The sequence below is a fragment of the Cnephaeus nilssonii genome, assembly GCF_951640355.1.
Source record: "Cnephaeus nilssonii genome assembly, chromosome: 8".
Taxonomy (NCBI): domain Eukaryota; kingdom Metazoa; phylum Chordata; class Mammalia; order Chiroptera; family Vespertilionidae; genus Cnephaeus; species Cnephaeus nilssonii.
This window is the reverse complement of record NC_137079.1, coordinates 41,646,363-41,666,342: the sequence shown is the minus strand read 5'-3', so window position 1 is coordinate 41,666,342 and position 19,980 is coordinate 41,646,363. Positions and strand designations below refer to the sequence as shown.

At 37.1% G+C, this 19,980-nt stretch overlaps 1 protein-coding gene across 1 annotated transcript in view; it reads left to right on the top strand.

Moving 5' to 3' along the window:
- Nucleotides 1–19,692, top strand: part of RAP2A (RAP2A, member of RAS oncogene family) — a 29,670-nt gene extending 9,978 nt beyond the window's left edge. Inside the window, exon 2 of the mRNA XM_079778695.1 lies at nucleotides 15,913–19,692. Within this exon, the coding sequence (XP_079634821.1) occupies nucleotides 15,913–16,150 (238 nt within the window). The 3' untranslated portion in view covers nucleotides 16,151–19,692. The remainder of the gene's footprint in view (nucleotides 1–15,912) is intronic.
- The last annotated feature ends 288 nt before the right edge of the window (nucleotides 19,693–19,980 follow it).

The window sequence follows — 19,980 nt, the reverse complement described above, 5'->3', positions numbered from 1 at the left end:
GCCTTGTCATATCCACATAAATTATATAGCTAATCTAGTATTTCAATTCCATCTTTTCCTTTGCTTTCTCCTCTTTATCTGAAATGATAGAGTATGTTAGAGAACCTCAGGGCACAGACCCTGATTGCTTTGAGTCTTTCTCTTCCCCTGGAGACTATGTTGGCTTTAAATGGTGACAAGATGTTTTTGTGACTCACAGAAAATGGTAATGATTTTTATATATATAATTTAAATACTAAAAATACTTTATAAAAAGCAATCAGGCATAAATATTAAATATTTGCTAAATGACAGTTTTCTTTTTAATTGTTGATAGTATTACAGCTGTTTCCCATTTCCTCCCTTTTTGTCCCCCTTTGCCCAATCTCCACCCCACCCCAGGTGACATTTTTCTTTTTAAAAATGTTGATTACAGACTTTTTAAAAAAAAATATATATATATTTTTTTTATTGATTTCAGAGAGGAAAGGAGAGGGGGGGAGAGAGATAGAATATCAATGATGAGAGAGAATCATTGATCAGCTGCCTCCTGCACACTCCACACTGGGGATCGAGCCTGCAACCCCAGCATATGCCCTCACCAGGAATTGAACCATGACCTCCTGGTTCATAAGTCGATGCTCAACCACTGAGCCACACCAGCTGGGCAATTATAGACCTTTTTATAAATTCCAAAAGTTGCATGGGATGAAGATAATTTTAACAGTCTTGATGGATATATAGTAATGTGTTGACAGGGTTTTTAATAAATTGATTCCAGAAGAAGTTTTATCTGTCTGTGTATAAGTCATCACTGTCAGCATCAAATATTACAGCTATAACCACATCATTTGTATAACATTGCCCTGGGCATTATGCAAAATAAGTACAAGATAACTATCTGACAAAATGTACTCTAAATAAATATATATTTGACAGTGTGGAGTTAATTATATATCTACGCAGGGTGTCTCCAAAAAAATATACACTTTAGCAGCTGATAGCTCAATTTTAAAAATGAAATACATTTTAATAAACACTCCCTTTATAATTATTCAAAGTGTGCGTTAACATTTTTTGGTATACACACACACACACACACACACACACACACATATATTTCCTCCCTTTTTGTCCCCCTTTGCCCACTTCATTAACTCATTCTATTTTGTATGCCTATAAGTATTAAGAATTAATTCCAGCACTGGACATACGGCTATGTAGAAAAATATACCTGGCCCTTTCTGTCCTGAGGTCCCAGATGTAACTGCAGAGGTAGCATAGCCTGCTCAAGGCAGAAACAAAACTATTTCAGAACTAGTTTTACGGAGTTTTGTTTTCTTTTTTAATTACCCCACATTGCCTTACTAGAGCTTCAGAGCCATGGTTCATGTCTAGTGACTTGCCTTAGCAATGTTTGAAGTGAAAACATGACTAGGATAAAGAAAGATACTTCTGTTTAAAGAATTTTCAGCCCCTGAATAGAGGGACCACTATATATCCTGTTTCTCTCCAATCTTTTTTACAAGGGTTAATGATCTTCAAGCTAAATAGTTAGATTTGGCTTTCCTTGCCAGGGGGATGGAAGCTAGAGATAGGAGATAAGATACTAAGTAAAAATTTTTGTGCTCTTTTACAGATATGTCACCGCAATTATGGTTCTAGAACTGATTTACTAACAGATGGTTTGTGAAAACTTAGAAAAGAATAATTAGCATTTCTGTAGTAGTTTACAGTAACCATAATACTTTAAACTGCTTAGTGTAGTATCTGGCAGTAACTAAAACATCTACTGATGCTAGCTTGCTATTATTAGTCAAGTCATCACCATCATCTTCCTAACATAATACTAAGTATCATTAATATTTCTGTTTCACAAATAAGGAACCTGAGGCTCAGAAAGGTCACATGACATATTCAAGGGATCCAACTTGGATGTTATTTTTAGGTCCTCTAAATCCAAATCCAATTCTCTCCCCCTTTGTAGTGCATTCCATCTTGATTTTAGCCAGTGACTAAATTGTGGTTAGCCTTGACTGTTAACATAGGGATAAACTTGATCTAGTCATTGTAGAGTCTCCACATTTTTCCAAGGTAGTGGATTAGGGATACTGGGAGAGGGGTGAGAAATTGGAGGTGGGACCAGTTAGGAGACTGTTGCATAGCTCAGATGTCTCAGATATGAGTTATTTAGGGAATGAAAGTGGTTTTATAGTGGGAATGAAAATAAAAGGACATATTTTCTCACACCCAATTAATTCTTGCTCTGCCTATCCCCTGTAATCACTAGTATACTAGACCTGTTGTTACAACTTCTCATCTCAACCTGATTAACTACTAGAGACTATCGAAGACTTTTTGCTTTACACCCATTCTCCCTTGCTTCCACCATGATTTCTTATAACTGTTTCTAACTTCTTTTACTTCAGTGTTGACGTGAAACCTGTGAAAGTATCTGTAGCTCATCATTCTCCATTGGCAGCTGCTGGGCACCTAATCTCTGCCAATAATGATAGTTTCCAGCTCCTTTCTTTATTGTGCATTTGTTTTGTTTTGCCTTTTCCACCTGTCACCTGTTACTTCTCCTGGTTCAAATGAAAAAACCTTTTTAATAGACATCAATCAATCTCATGCCAGGAGAACCAACCAGTTACATGTCATATATATTTGATGTCTTCTTCCCCCGAGCTGTTTATTGTTGGAGAGAAGAAATGCTAATTCTATTGGTCCAATAACCTGAGCTTTCTTGAAAGCTGGTAGATTTGTGTGTGTGTGAGTTTTTTTGTTTTGTTTTGTGTGTTTTTTTACTTTTGCTCAGGGCTGTTTGTATTTAGTAATTTGGAAATAAATATTTTAAGATTTTACTATCAAAAGTAGAAAAATTTCCAGGACAAAGCTCTTCTCTTAATAATTTTTAAAGTTCTAAGAAGTCTTAGTTCATCATAGTTTTTATGCATCCTTAAGTCCTCTTCATCCAAAGGTAGCTTTTAAAAAGTATTTGTAATTGAACTTTGTATACCAGATACATATAAATTTTCATTCATAAACATTTTTGCCAAGAGTTCTGAAATGAAGGTGTGCTGAGAATATATATCTTTTAATTTATGAATTTAGATAACAGTTCAAATTGCATATTTCTGAACAATCAACTCAATTTAGTCTTTTCAAGTATAATAGGTGGACCTATTTCTTTTTGTTTTGTTAATCCTCACCTGAGTATACTAGTATATTTTGCATTGATTTTTAGAGAGTGTGAAAGAGAGGGAGGGAGTATAAGACAGAGAGAGAGCCGAAACCGGTTTGGCTCAGTGGATAGAGCGTCGGCCTGCGGACTCAAGGGTCCCAGGTTCGATTCCGGTCAAGGGCATGTACCTTGGTTGCGGGCACATCCCCAGTAGGGGGTGTGCAAGAAGCAGCTGATCGATGTTTCTCTCTCATAGATGTTTCTAACTCTCTATCCCTCTCTCTTCCTCTCTGTAAAAAATCAATAAAATATATTTTTTTAAAAAAAAGACAGAGAGAAAGAGAGAGAGAGAGATGGATTGGTTGCCTCCCACACAGGCCCCAACCAGGGCTGGGTATCGAACCTGCAATGCAGGTACATGCCCTTAATCAGGGATTAAACTCTCCACCCTTCAGTGCATGGGCTGATGCTCTAGCCATTGAGTAACACCAGCCAGGGCAGCGGGACCTATTTCTTAATGCACAGGTTTCAGATTTCAACTCTCCTTAAAGATATGTCTGAACACCTTTGTTCCTTTGATAAATTAAAGCTGTGTATTCTTTATAGATGGGTCCAAGCTTGAATTTTCCCTGCTATTTAAATTACATAAGAAGATCATGCTTTATTGACAGATTTGAAAATGATATATTTTTGATTTGGTAACTGAATGTACATTAAAATGCAGATTGAAAGTTAGCTACACATTAAAGTATCAAATATAGACCAACAACTGCTTTACCTTATTCTGGTATCGCAGATATTTTGCTTAAAAAAAAAAAAGATTCAACTGGTTTATTTAGACAACTTTTGCATTTGATTCCTAAATGATAAGGTATTAGGCTTCTAGTTGCAAACACTTCCTCACAAATAATGCATTAGTTGGGTGGATAATCTTCATTTCTAATAAATAAAAAGCCGATTAGATGTAGTCATCATTATATTTTTTTCTTTTTTGCATGGATATTTGAAGGACTGTGTTATCTTGATATGCTGAAACAAATTGTGGTCAAATGGATGCAATTTATAGATCTGATAGTGAAGAAGAAAATGTTCAGAATTGTTATTGTTTTTATTTCCAATAACATATACTTTGGTATTAGTATATATTATACTTTTAGTCTTTAGCCTGTTTTGAGTTTAAATTAAACAGCATAGGACTTGGCCAGAAATTTAAAATTGATTAGCAGTATTTGGCTGAGTAATAGACTGACTGATCAGTTTAATCATGCACTTCATGTGACTTAAACCCCATAACCAATATGCATGTTCACTCCATTTGTCTTGAAGGTTATTTTACTATTCCTATTTTAATGAGGAAATCCTTTAGATAATTCTCTTACTAATTTTTTCCTTGTTTCAATTTTTTTTTTTTATCAAGGTGCATACACGTAACCAAATCCCAGGTGAAGATGTAGGACAGACATTCAAGCAACACAGCAGGTTTCCTCATGTTGCATCCCTGACATTTTTGTGCTCAAAGACCAACACAGATGAATCTTGCCTGTTATTGAGCTTCTGGCTTCTGTCTTTCAACACACGCTTTGTGAGATTCATCTGTGTTTCTTGTAGCAGTTGTTAATTTTTCATTGATGTGAAGTAGTCCTCTTGTATGAATATACGGTGACTTCATTATTCTGTTGGTGGGCATTTGGATAGTTTCTGTATGGGAGTTATATGTGTAATGCTACTGTGAACAATCTAGTACTTACCTTTTGCTGCATATGACCCAAGAATTCTACTCCTATGTATACACCAAGAGAAACTGTATATATATATGTATATATACAGTTTCTCTTGGTGTATACATAGGAGTAGAATTCTTGGGTCATATGCATTTCAACATTAATAAATATTGCCAACTGATTTTCCCAAGTAGTTATACCAATGGTTACTGTTTTATCACTAAGAGTCCCAATTGTTGGAGGTGGGGGTGGGTTGGAGAGGGTCCATGGGGAAAAGAGGGGACATCTGTAATGTTTTCAACAATAAAGATTAAAAAAAAAAGTTCCATTTGTTTTACATCCTAGCCAACATTTGATATTGTTAGGTAAAATTTGAGTGGCAAATTATTTTTATCTTATATAGTAAAAGAACAATTTATATCTGGAAACAACATACATCTTTAGAAAGACTCCCAAGTAATCAGTAAAGGATAGGTGGAAATCCAGAATCAATACTAAGATAAACATGAATTAATTTGAATAGGATATTTGAAAAAATTAAACTTCCATAGGAAAAGGAAATAGTCACTTTTACAGGGAAAAAATGGTTTTGTAAATTTTAACCTAAGAGGGGATCATTTTTAAAGTTTATTAAGAACACCATGATATACTAAAAGTTCCTTTATAATAAGTAGTTATTTGGATAACCAAGATAATTTTAAACATGATCACAGTGCAGGTATATTAGAAACAAGTAATAGAAGGCATATATGGTTGTTCCGTTGGATTCTTATGCTCTTAAGTCATAAGATAAAATTATACTTCTAAATACAATAGTTTACGCATGGGTCATTTCTTATTTTGTCAAAACCACTACCCACTTTGTCTCCTTCAACCAGTTCATTATTATGTATTTTTCGTGCTCCTCCAAAATATATTTGAAATCTTATTTCTACTACTGTTGCCTTCATCACACTTCCAGTCATCTTTGTTGCCTAGATTGAACACTACAGTCATCGCCTAACTGCTTTCATGCTTCTGCTGTTGTGCCCCTAAAATCCATTTCTGTATATTAGCCATACTGATCCCTAACACATAAGCCATGTAACTTCACTGCTGAAAGACCTCTAATGGCTTTCTCCTGTTCTTAGAACAGCACCCCCTGGTTCTTCTTCAGTCATCTCTCATGCTTTTCTTCCCCCTTGCTCTTTATGTTCTAGTCATGCTGGTCTTTTTTTTTTTTTTTCCTTGAATAAGCCTAGCACTTTCCTACTGCCTCTCTTTTACATTTTATTTTCCTTATGTCTAAAATATTTCTAGTTTTTTTATGGCTGACTCAATGCTCAACTTCAAGTTTCTGCTTGGATTTCATTTCCCTAGAGATGCCTTTATTGATCACCTCATATAATATTGGCCTGCCCAATTTATTGTATATTAATCAGTAGTAGTTGCTTTCTTTGTTACAGCTATCACAGTCTTTATATTGTTTATTTGTTTTTTGTGTTTCCCCTAACTTGAAAGTAATCTCTAACACCTTATTTGTCTGTCCTATATAATAAAACCCTAGTATGCAAATCTACCGGTCGCTGTGACATGCACTGACCACCAGGGGGCAGACGCTCAACGCAGGAGCTGCCCCCTGGTGGTCAGTGCATTCCCACAGTGGGAGCACCACTCAGCCAGAAGGCTGGCGAACACAGCGGTGGGAGCCTCTCTTGCCTCCGCAGCAGCGCTAAGGACCCCTCAGGGGATGTTCGACTGCCAGCTTAGGCCTGCTCCCCGAGGGCGCAGGCCGGGATGAGGGACCCCCAACCCCCAGTGCACGAATGTGGAGCACAGGACCTCTAGTTGTAAACAATGCTGCAGTGAACATATGGGTGTATGTGTCTTTTTGGGGTTTCTTCAGATAAATACCCAGTAGTAGAATTGCTGGGTCTCTTTTTGTCTCATGGTAGCCTTGGTTTTAAAGGCTATTAATAGTCCGGTATAAGTATTGCTACTCCAGCATTTTGTTTGTTTCTATTTTCATGAAATATCTTTTTTCATCCCTTTTTATTTTCATTCTGTGTGTCTCTCTTCATCTGAAGTGAGTCTCTTCTAGACAGCATATATAAAGGTCTTGTTTTGTTATCCATTCAGCTTTGTCTTTTGATGGAGCATGTCATTCATTTGCATTTAAAGTGATTATTGATAGGTATATAGTTATTGCCATTTTATTCATTTTTTTAATCCTTTTTTTTCTCTTCTTAAAAAAGACCCTTTAACATTTCTCATAATACTGGTTTGGTGGTGATGAACTCTAGCTTTTTATTGTCTGGGAAGCTCTTTATCTGTCTTTAGATTCTAAATGATAGCTTTGCTGGGTAGAGCAGTCTTCATTGTAGGTCGTTCCTTTTCATCACTTTTAATATTTTATGTCAGTCCCTTCTGGGCTACAAATTTCTGTTGAGAAGTCAGCTGATAGTCTTAAAAATATGGAATGCTTCATGAATTTGCCTGTCATCTTTGCGCCGGGGCCATGCTAATCTTCTCTGTATCATTCCAATTTTAGTATATGTACTGCCAAAGCGAGCACCCTTAATGGTTTTTTAAAACATTTAAAATGCCTGAGTTGCATTGTCGTGATCAGTTGATCCCTCACAATCAAACAGTTAGGAATCCAATCTTCTGATAAAATGTCAACTCTTGATTTCTATGAAAGCAGATTATTTTCATTTACAATAGTATGGAATATCCCTGAAAGCTTTAAATATCTTTTTAGTATCATTACCCTCCTTAACTTAATTTTTACACTACATTTATAATTTCTCTCTGTTCTTCTTCCGTATGTATTCTGAAACCGGGAGAAAGTCAGAGCAAAAGATTGTGGTTTCCTTTCATTATTTTAAGCTAAATTACCAGAAATGCCCTTTAAAATGAAATATTTAGTCACGTCAAAACAAGTCACTTTAGAGGAAGAGGGCAGCCTTATTTAGCTCATGTTTTTCTTACAAGAAGTATTGATGTTTCATGCAAGCATGCTGTGGTAGGATACGTCAACTCCCAGCCAAAAACAGTACTTTCTGCAGAACTGCCATAATATTTTATTAAAAGTTTAAAAATGTCTATCCCAAGGGTGGGGAAATAGGCACTCTTAACTTAAGCACTATTGTTTTTAGTATACATTTCTGGGTGTCCATTGAAACTGTGTGTGTGTGTGTGTGTGTGTGTGTGTGTGTGTGTGTGTGGTGATGAACGTGCAGACACACAGCAATCTGATGAACTAACCTAGAAATAAGGATTTTCTGGTTCAAAGGGTGTGCCAGACACATACACACATATTACGTGCACCGTTGAGAAAGAAATCACACTTCTAGGTATAGTTCATCATATTGTTGTTTATGTTAGTGAAAAAAGTGAGGGGATGAGAACCCTTCATATGCATTAGTGGGGGGGTAATTAAATTATGGTATAGTTATTGCATAGATTCTATAAAATGGAATACTATGTAGTCATAGCATATATTGCAATGGAAAGCTCCATGATAGTATATGAAAATTGAAGCTACTTTTAAAATAAAAATGTATATCTCTATATGTATAAGAAAATAGTCTGAAGAGATATACAGCAAAATAGTTATAGTGATTATTCTCATGATGATGAGAGTAAGAATGTTTTTCATTTTCCTCTCTATTTAATTCTTCTCAGAGACTATTTTTTCATAAGTACTATGTATTTAACATGAGCAAGGAGAAAAGGAAGAAAACCTATTTTCATTGCATCACTAAAGAAGTTCAAACATAACTTTAGTCAAGTTGTCATGGAAGTGATTTCAGCATCAAGTGTTCTTGACATTTTGCCTTGATAACACATCAAATGCTTTTAACTATTCATATTTACAAAGCTGCCTCACTAAGTCCATCAACATTGTACAGCTAAGTAATACTCAAGCCAATATTTCTGAAGTTTCGTTCGATATATTAAGCAGTTGCTTAAAAGAACTAGTTTTCTTTATTAATACATTATGTAATCATGTTCATGAATACAATAATATGAAAATTCATGTTAATAACACAAGTATTTGTTCACAGACTATAAACAGCAGCCATTGTATGACCCTGGTCATGCTCTTAAAGGAAATATCAAGGAAGATGCACTAAAGTTGATGAGAAACCAGCTGATGTTTAAGATGTGGACAAGATGCTATCCTGCTCATGGTCAGGTTAACAATAATACATAAATATTTTTAAAATTTTGCATCTTCAACTTTATTCCCAAATGTTTAGAAAAGGGGAAAAATGAAGACAACGCACAAAACTATTAATAAATATAGGACATGAAAAGAAGTAACTGCCATCCCCACTAACCAAATGCCTAGTCTTCCTAACAGTATAGTTGGCCCTGTCATATAAGTCGCACTCGTCTGCTGAGGCTACGTCTGCTACCCAGATTCCTCAGTCCCATTTAGCCTCAAATGAGCAAGTTTCCGACGCTGCAGGATTGCTGGCTGCAGGAGTTGCAGGATGTTATCCACCCCACAGGCCATTTGCTATTTCTTGAACCACCATACCCACTCCCACCAGCTTTCCCTTTGTCTAGTCCATATCCTGCCTGAAATACTCTTCCCCAGATTCTTGCTTGGCAAACTCCATTACTCCCTTCATGTCTTTGCTCACAGGCTACCTTCCCAACAAGGCCTCCCCTGGCCATGTAATTTCAAATTGAACCTGTGCCCAACAGCCCCTTTGCTGATCTACATTTTCTTTTTCCCATTGCACTTAACACCTTGCAGTAAACCTATAATTTACTGTTGACTAGAGGCCCGGTGCACAAAATTCGGGTAGGGTCCCTAGGCCTGGCCGGCGATCAGGGCTGATCAGGCCTTCCTTCCCCATCTGCCGGCTGCCAGCCAGGGCCTTTCTTCGTTCCACGCCACCCCCTGGTGGTCAGCACACGTCATAGTGAGCAGTCGAACTCCCGGTTGGTCAAACTCCTGAGGGGACAATTTGCATACAGTAGGTCCTCAGGTTATGTTGGACATCCGTTCCTACGGCGCGATGTAACGCGATTTTCGCCATAAGTCGGAACCCACCTACATAAGCACCTATGTCACTCACATGGAGCACATACACAGCAGTAATGAAGTGAAACAGTAAAAAAAAATTAAAAGATAACAATTCCTGACCTTTACTTGTGGTAAATAAATAATAAAAAACATAAAGCACATATGTACATACGTCGAAATGACGGAACTTTTTATTTTATTTTATAAATACTGTAAATGGGAGAGGGCGACATAACCATGAAACGACGTACGTCGAGTCCGACATAACCTGAGAACAGCCTGTATTGGCCTTTTATTATATAGGATGTCTGTCTCCTCTGCTAGACTATCATTATTTGAGAGCAGATATCTTTGTTTTATTCATTGATGTATCTGTAGGTGCCTACTATAGTATCTAGCACATAGTAGTGTCTTATCAAATAAGTATGCATTAAATGGATGACTAAATATATGATACACGATTGTTTATTACTAGTTACTTATGCAGCGACAGGCCGTTTTCAATAGAGCCTTCAGTATTCACATAGTTAAAACAATCCCACGTTTTTGTGTTTGAACAGTATTGTCAGTGAAATAGAACTGCGTTGGTCCTGAGTACTTTCTGCCTGTGAGTCAGCATGTTGGCTGTAGCTGCTTTGGTTGGAGTCAAAAATCTCTGCTGCTTGGTGTCCTGGCCCCACGGAATCTGTTGAGGTTTTCTCCTTACCTTTTGGCCTTCCTCCTGATGTGCACTTTCCTATCTCTTGTAAAGATCGGCCTGTTAGGTGTTGTTCTTAGAGCAGAAGCTCTGAGCAAATACTCTGGTATGTGTTGCTTACAGGAGTGACCCACTATGTCTGTTCTGATATTTAACTTCAGAGCTTAAGAACATCTTAGAAATTCTGTAGTCCAATTCATTTTAAAGTTCAAGAAACTGAAGAAGCAAGAAATTAAGTTAATTTTCTAAATTCACAAAACTAGCTAGAAGCAGTTCTGTGACTGGAATACTTCGTCTGGGTGTTTTGCTGCTGCTGTTTGTTTTCTGGCTTTCTATTTTTATTTATTTTTTATTTTATTTTTTTACATTTTTTTATTGAGGTGGCATTGGTTAATGAAATCATACAGGTTTCAAGTATATACCTCTACAACACATCATCTGCATAATGTACTGTGTGCTCACCACCCAAAGTCTTTTCTGCCACCATTTTATTCCCTTTTGCCCTCTTCAGACCTCCCCCAACCCCCTTGCCCTGTGGCATTCACCATACTGTTGTCTGTGTCTGTTTTTTGTTTGTCTGTTTGTTTTTGCTTAATCCCTTCACCTTTTTAAGCCAGTCCAACACCCCTCCCCTCTGACAGCTGTCAGTCTGTTCTCTATCTATGAGTCTGTTTCTATTTTGTTTGTCAGTTTATTTTGTTCATTAGATTCCACAAATAAGTGAAATCATGTGGCATTTGTCTTTCTTTGACTGGCTTATTTCACTAAGCATTCTACTCTCCAGGTCCATCCAGGCTGTCACAAAAGGCAAGATTGTGTTCTTTTCTATGGCCAAGTTGTATTTATTCCATTGTGTTACTGTACCAAAGCTTTTTTATCCACTCATCTACTGATGGACACTTGGGCTGCTTTTAAATTTTGGCTGTTGTAAATAACGCTGCAGTAAACATAGGAGTGCATATATTCTTTCAGGTTAGTGTTTGTTTTTTAATATACCACATTTCTACAGCAGAGAGCAAAACCAGTTTCCTCATGCCCTCTTCTATTCTGTCAACACAACTCTTTGCTTTTTCCCTTCTCCTCACTCATCTTCTTAAGGAGGGTCCAGGTTTCTCCAAATCTTATTTCCACGTATAGGACCTATTCCATCATCCCCACCTAAAGCCGCCTAACCCTTCCCCACAGGTGTCTGTAAGGCAGTCTTTTCTAGTTCCTCATTACTGTGATACTCAGCTCGGGGACCGGAGAAGGGATAGACTGACATCAGGCAGCTGCTGTACTCCCTTTGACTCCTTCTCTTTCTCGTTGCCTGTCTGACCGCACCGCACCAGCACCCTGACTTGGTTCACCTCTCCTCAGGAGCTCTTCACCTCCCTTGATTAGTATCTCCTGCGTCTTAACTTACCGAAGCTGTGGTCTCAGTGTGCAGAAGGGGAAAGAAACACCACACTACATTTATCTAGTACTTTTTTCCTACATTATCTCCTTTGACCTTTTCAGAAACCTTTTGTGTTAAGTGGGAACAGATATTCTTGTTTCCTTTTTTACTGACAAGGAAGTGAAATACAGATGAGTAGAGTAAATGATTCGCTCTGTCTTTCAGCCTCTGCGTGGCTGGACTGGAAACTGAGCCTCCAAATCCTAGTTTATATCTTTTCTACAGTCTCCTATTTTAGGGTTGACAGACTAAAATGTATTGCTGATCGGTATTACAAAATGCATATAATGCCTTTTCTTCCTGAAGATCTTATTCAGTCTTTTAAAGTATTCTGAGAATGTGACTCTGAGTTTCTATAGCTTCTTGGTTTTAGAAAAGACCTCGGGGAGGAGGGGCTCTCTCTGAAGCATGCCCACGCCTTTCTTCCCTCTCAGGCGTGCAACTTTACTTTTCTCTCCTAAACTCTTAAGTATCTCCACGAGACTGCAACCACAGGAGCAGCAGGCAGTGGCAGTTCGTCCCAGGCTAACCCCTGAACCTGCCTGCAATGCACCCTTTTCTCTGACTTTTCAGTGCACTAACAGCAGCTCCGCCTTGGCTCACTTCTGTTACTGTGACTGTTACTTCTCAGTGAGTCCACACTGCCCTGTGTGGCTCACTTCTTTGTTTCTAGAGGGTCAAAGCAGCCCTTCCTGGGCTCTCGCCTGTTGCTTCTTCTATCTTAAGCCCTTCCTTTGTTTCACTGTCCCCAGCTTTAATAAACGTACGCTCAAAATCATAAGGAAAAAAAAGACCACTGAGTTTGGCTAGTGATCTCATGGACAGGTTAGGTTCTGATACGGACTAAATTGCCATCTTTATTTAACAATTATTAAATGTTATTAAATGTAGACCTATGTTTGCAGTATTTTGTTGCCCTTTTGAGAATCTGTTGGTAATATTTATTCAGAGTCTTCATTCAAACAGTATGCCAATTCACAAGTTTTGAAAAATCTACGTATTTTTAGTTTTTAATTAAAAATGTAAGAAATATTTTCACGTATAATACTCTTTTGAAACTAAGAAGTATTTGTTACAATATTTACCACTTAACTAATAATATAAAGTGATGTTTTATCACTTTTTTATTATTACATATTGTAAACAGATTGAAATTAATTTTTAACCTAAATTCATCCAGTTTTACTGAATTGTATTAATGTTTATTTTACTTCACTGCCAAACAAAGCATTCTAGAGCATACTGTAATATATATGTGTGTGTGTGTATACAGTCTCATAAGAAAAAGAAAATGCAGTTATATCTTTGCAAGTGAAACAGATTAGGAACTGACATTGTCCTAACACTATAGGCAGTGTTTGCTCCCCACAGAGCTTCTCTGTACAGCAGGTCAAGAAGGCTTGTGTGTGAAGCAGCTGATGTATAGGTTTGTAATGCAGCTTCGTTCTCATTGCCATTTGTCCACCCAGAGGCCAAGGATACACATAATTGATGCTGTACGAGTCCTGGATTTGGAAAACCCTTGTGTCCTGTGTTCAGAGGTCTCTGTGTGACCTGAGGCCAGCCAAGCATAGGCACAGTTGGTATACAGTACATTCATATAAAGCTCTTTGATATAAATTTTCCAAACCCATTTCCTGCAAGATGGTAATGTCCAAATTCTAGCTTTTACTGTGGATGTTGTTCTCCCCACTCATTTTTAAGTTGTTTTTATATTTCAGATTGCTAAATGGCACACTGCCTAGAATATGCCCTCATATTGAGACCACTCTAGGTTTGATCTAGTGCCAAAAAAAGAAAAAGAGATTCTGTTGGGAATATAGTTTCCTTTATATGTTAGGGTGAGTGAGAGAACCATCTTGAAAGGATGATGAAATTGTAGAAATATTGTCGCTAACATTCCTGCCTATTTTTCCTGAATGATAAAAATTCTGTACGACTCCTGCCTCAGTAAAGTCTTGGCTATGTAGTTTTCTCTTCTGACAGATTAGCTGTGTTCTGTCACATTTGTTATCACTTGTGTGCAGTTTTGCAGATTACTTCTTTTATAAATTAGAGATGCATGCTGCTTAAGGGAAAGTACACACACACGCACACACACCCACACACACACATTGGTTTATATTGCAATCACAAAAGCTTTTAAAATGATGTTTAAAGTAAAATTGTTATACAGTGAATAACCATTGTAGAAAGAATCATCTTTAGGTTCCAAAGTGATTTAGGATCTTTTTGCTTTGTTCTTTTCATATCATTTGTTATCTTTATTAGTCTAGCTTTTACCAGACATGTTCATTCCGAGACACCTTACCTTAGTCTAGTCTGGCTGCTATAACAAAAATACCATAGACTGGGTGGCTTAAACAATAGAAATCTATTTCTCACAGTTCTGGATGCTGGAAAGTCCAAGATCAAAGCTCTGGTAGATTCAGTGTCTAGTGAGGGCTCACTTCCCTAGTTCACAGACTATTATCTTTCTGCTGTGTCCTCACTTGGCTATAGGGGTAAGGGAGTCTCTTATCCTACCTAATAAAAGAGTAATATGCAAATTGACCGTGCCTTCGCTATGCCTAAGCCACGCCCACCAGCCAATCAGGACGAGTATGCAAATTAACCCAACAAAGATGGTGGTTAATTTGCATATCAAGACAGCGTAGGGAGAAGCCAAGCGCTGCAGAAGGGAGCAAAGCTTCGGAGAAGCAAGCAGGCGGGCCGGCAGAGAATGGAGGCAAGCAGGCGGGGCGAGGGAGAGCGCAGCAGGAAGCCCTATTGCAGGAATCTTCCTGCAAGGGGCTACTAGTTAGTATATAAGGGCACTAATCCCATTCATGAGGGCTTTACCCTCATGACCTAATGACCTCCCAACAGCCTGACCTTCTAAATACCATTACATTGGGAATTAGATTTCAGAATATGAATGGGGTGGAGGAGGCATACACACACATTCAATTTCTAGCACACCTATTCTAGTTAGGAAGGAAAAGAAGAGATAATATCAAATTGAAATGCCTAATCCTTGTCAGGCTGAAAAGAATCATAATTATCTTTCAACTGGCTAAACTATATAGCAATAAAAGCATAATATGCTAATTAGACTGGACAGCTAAATGACCTTTCAGATGTCCTTCTGGACAAAGCCGGGGCTGCGAGGGCCTAGCCCCCGAATTTCATGCATCAGGCCTCTAGTCTATAATAATAAAAGCGTAATATGCTAATTAGACTGGACAGCCAAACAGTGGAACAACTGTCTGGACGACTTTCTTAACGAAGCCGGGCTGCGAGGGCCAAGGCAGTCGCTGCAGCTGCGAGGGCCAAGCCCCTTGCACGAATTTCGTGCATTGGGCCTCTAATAGTTTTATAAAGGGATAGAGTGTAGCTTCTTTTGAAGGTTTTTCATCCTAATGATTTCTACGAGCTTTTTTCTTATTTTGGAACTATTAGAACATGATCGATTTTGTATATTACAGAGAATACTAAAATGCTGACAATTATAAATTGTTTTCTCAAGTATATTACCTCATCAACTGAAATGTTAAAAAATATTGAGAAAGCATCTCTTATAATGAAAAAAAGTTTAAATTAATCCATCTAAGAAGGTTTATTCTGAGAATAATTTGCCAGGTATATCTGGAAAGGTAAATTGATTTTAAAGGGTGTGTAATTAATTAAAGACATCATTTTAAAAAACCTGTATATGATTCACTATGGAAGCCCCTGCTGAATGCCCTGAGGTAGATATCTGTCAAGCCAGTGGGCAAATAATTTTTCATGCAACAAAAGAGAATATTCGAAGTAGAATGTAGAGAAAATACATTTTACCTGAAGTTCGTGCTTTTACAATACATGTGTGTTTTGTTTATTCTCTCCTAGGTATGAGAAAGTGCCAGTCATCTTGGTTGGGAACAAAGTGGACCTGGAAAGTGAGAGAGAAGTGTCATCCAGTGAAGGCAGAGCCCTTGCTGAAGAGTGGGGCTGCCCCTTTATGGAGACTTCTGCGAAGAGTAAAACAATGGTGGACGAACTCTTCGCAGAAATTGTGAGGCAAATGAACTATGCTGCGCAGCCTGACAAAGATGACCCGTGCTGTTCTGCATGTAACATACAATAGCATTCAGAAATGCCTATCCTGGACAGGCTTTGCCCAGTGTCATAGGCGATACAAGCCTCGTCTGCCCGACTGCAGAGTTTGCAGGATGTGTGGTGTGAATCTACGGTGAAATAGCAGCCCTCATTCAGAATTCAGCAGTGATTGTCCATTGATATCTCTGAGTAACATTTGGGTTCAGTAACTACAGTTTTCACCATTGTCCTCAGTCTCCTATACGCACCTGCAACTTTGAGGCCTAGCCAATCGATCTACAGGGTGATCTCCGTTGAAAGCAATGATGGCATTGTCGCTGAGTTGACCGAAGCAACTATTGTATAAATTAAAAGGAATCATGAGAGAGAAACCGGAAGAATTCCTATGACCACTACAATTAAAATATTTTATCTTCTGTAAAAAAAAAAAAATAAGTAAAGGTGAAATATTTTCCTACAAGAGTACTGAATTTCAGGAATTGAGATAGTGCTTCTAATCAATGTATTCTGTCAAGTAAGATAACAGCTGACCTGCCAACAGCATTACAGGGAGAGATTCTTTGCTCAACTGACACATTTCTGTTTTTCAAAATTGATGCTTAATTGTAGATGTTATCCTAATTTGTGACACAGAACTAACTCATGCATCAGTCCTTGCTAGAGCAAAAGTCAAAACAGGTTGTGAAAACATACAATCTCGCTTTAGAAGTGTAAAGTCACCTGCTTTGCCACAGAAAATGGAGGCTCTTACAAGGGTTTGATCTGAATTAAAACCCCAAACCCACCCTCTGGTAATCAAGCAGATAATGGTTTTTATTACATTATTGAACAAGAAGGAAACAACTGTGATGCAAAGAGACTGCGCAGCCTTACTAACAAGAAGCGTTCTAGTGGTAGCTGAACTAGTACCATCATGTAAGGAAAATGAAGCCATGTTGCATCCACATGTTCCCGTTTGCAGAAACCTCACAGGACAGTACAAGTATTTTGCATTTTTATGTTTGTTAAAGCAGCAAATTCCTTCTTGCCTTTAAGGGCTATGGTTGTGGTGTGATTCTTGGTTAAACTGCTTTTCAAATCAAGTTGGCTTGTAGCAGAGCTTTATTGCAGGCATTTAAAAAGATTGAATAACCATGTGAAATAATTTGGGCTTAAGAGTAGAACATAAATTATAGAGTGGAAGGTAAGAGACCAAAAAAACAAAATCTTTTATCTTTAATTTTCCTGGAGAACTATATAAAAATTTTCCTATAACAATTTTGCCCTGATTACTGAAGTGGCAAATAAAGCTAGAGAATATTTTGTTTTGAAAAGGTGCTCAAGCTTCAACATTTCTGGTTTGCATAGCCGTGAAGTATTTATCGTTTGCATGACTAATGGCACAGGAAAAACCTATACAGTCAAGCATAGGAAGGGTTTTTACCGAACCTCAGAGTTATAAATGCTGAAGAGAGTACCTTTAGCTGATTCGCAAGGTAAATTTGGCCTTCGGAACTGCAATATCGCTGAGCCTGTGGTCTACATACCTCCCCACATTTTGTTGTTTCACACTCTTGTGCAAGTAACCTCTGGTCTTACGTGTGTAACTGAGAGAATAGTGTATGTTGTGTGTGCATGTGTGTTTATCGTTCCTAAGAATTTGGCACAAGTCAGAGATGATTGCCTATACTGAGAATCCGTGCTGCAGAATATAATGTATCAAAAACATCTTTTTCTTTTTAATTATTTACGTGTTTGTTAAACATCATTGAAATCATTGGTAGCCCCCAGTGTTTAGTAAACTGGCATTAAGCTTAAAGGATAGAAAAAAGGCGGATAGTGACTTCTTATAGACAAGAAAACAAGTGTTTGGGTAAAACCAGGCCAGGGTTGTTAAGTCTTTGAATTATGAATGTCTCCATTCTTCAGTATAGATTTTTTTAGAAACCCCCATTCTGAAGCACCTTGTTTATAGGACAAAACATTCTAACCAATTTCATTGAAACAAATTTCATTGTGTAAAAGAGTTGATTTGACTCAACCTGTAAAGAAATCAAAGGTTTAAGAAGTGTGATTTCTCTACTGAAATATAAATATTTGTTAGTGAATTGGTTGAGTTCTAAAGCCTCTAACTTCTCAGAATGATAGGATTTCATATTTAACAGCAATTTATGACAACTAAGATTCCATATTAGAAACATCTATAAAGATTCTGCAGTTTTACCTAATGGATTGCTATGCAGATAAGAAAAATAAGTTTAATAATATGAAAGGTATGGCAAAATGTAAGGTGAAAAGATTATTTAAAAACTGAGGTTTTAGTTAGAAGTGTTCATGTCAGACAGTAAGGTGGGCTTTCACTGTAAAGATGTTAATAGTAACTGGCTTGGCTGCCTGATCACAGTGTTTCCTACGTACTTGGTGACAGAACGTCAGCGGCGATATCCAGAAAGGTGGAAACCCTCGTGTGCTCTTACTGTTGGTATTTCATCTGGTATGAATATAACTCAGCTTGAATGAATGTGTTTGTTGAGATGTTAATAAAAAGCTTAAGAACAGGAGGTTTAAATTTGTTGGCACATGAAATAATAGTGGCTACAGAGAAAAGTTGGTGACCTTGTGTCACTATTATTTTATGCCCTGATCAGACTAGCAACTAGATAAGTGGAAGTTTTTCTAACATGCCTTAAAAATATTATGGTTTGATCCAAAGACCCACTTTTTTTTTTTTTTTAGGTATTATAAGTTTTGTTGGTTTTGTTTTGTCTTGTTTTACTTTTATACAAAGGCAGCATTTGTTAAGTTTTTTCTGTTGTTTTATGTTGCAGCTTTTTTTGGTTCTTTTAAGCTGTGATAGTGACGGTAACTGATGCTTTTCATTTTGTTCAACTTACACAAAACAAGCCAGCATCTGATCAAAAGTATTACATAAAATCTTCCTTACACTATTGAAAGGTGCTTTGATGATTTTCTCCTTTGGTTCGTAGAATTAGGACCGAGCGTGACTCTAATTACTACAGTTGCCATCACTTTTCTGTGATAAAACTACTGATATTTGCTTTTCTATATAAAAAATGTTGCCTAAGGACGTCTGCTATTTGTTTTCAAGAGTTGTCCAGTGGGAATGTTGTCTGTTTATGTGTCAATATGAAAGTGCTTATTTTGTTTGTTGCTGTTGGTTTTTGTTTTGTTTTTTAGTTTTTTGTTCTTCTCAGTAGTCCTGTGTTAGCACTGGGTAAGCTTTAAATGTCTCCTTAGCCAATCAAATCTTAAAGACTATGGGGGTCTTTTCTTTTTTTAATTAACGTGTCATTGTGCATCTATTAAATCTTGATCAGGGTTTCAAGAATGACTGCAGTGGATTTTGGAAACAGACTTATCATTATTGTTTTGGGGTTTCCCAGAGATAAATATAGTTCACAGTTAATTGTTGAGCTCTAATACAACTGACCATTTAAAATTTAACAACAGTTTATTGTTTTGTAACAATGTCAGTTGTTAAACCTTGACATTTCAATTAAAACATGAATTGTAGTTACAACTCAATGCAAATTCAACAGTTGTATTTGGAGTTAAATTATTTTAACAAATAAATTTATTTAATGAAATTTTCTCTGGATTTTATTTGGTTTTGTACATGTTCATGATTGAAATGTATTTGCCACATACAAAAAACAACTAGAAATTGCTACCAAATGAATTTAATACTCTCCATACAGAGATATTCAAGCTGAATAAAATTGAGAATTCATCATATTAAAAGGGAGGTTAGGAGATCATTTTCATACCCTTTATAAAAAAGTAACACAAGATTTAAAAATCAGTAATCGCAAATACATATAAACTTACCTCCTAAATAGTTTTATACATATTTTATTT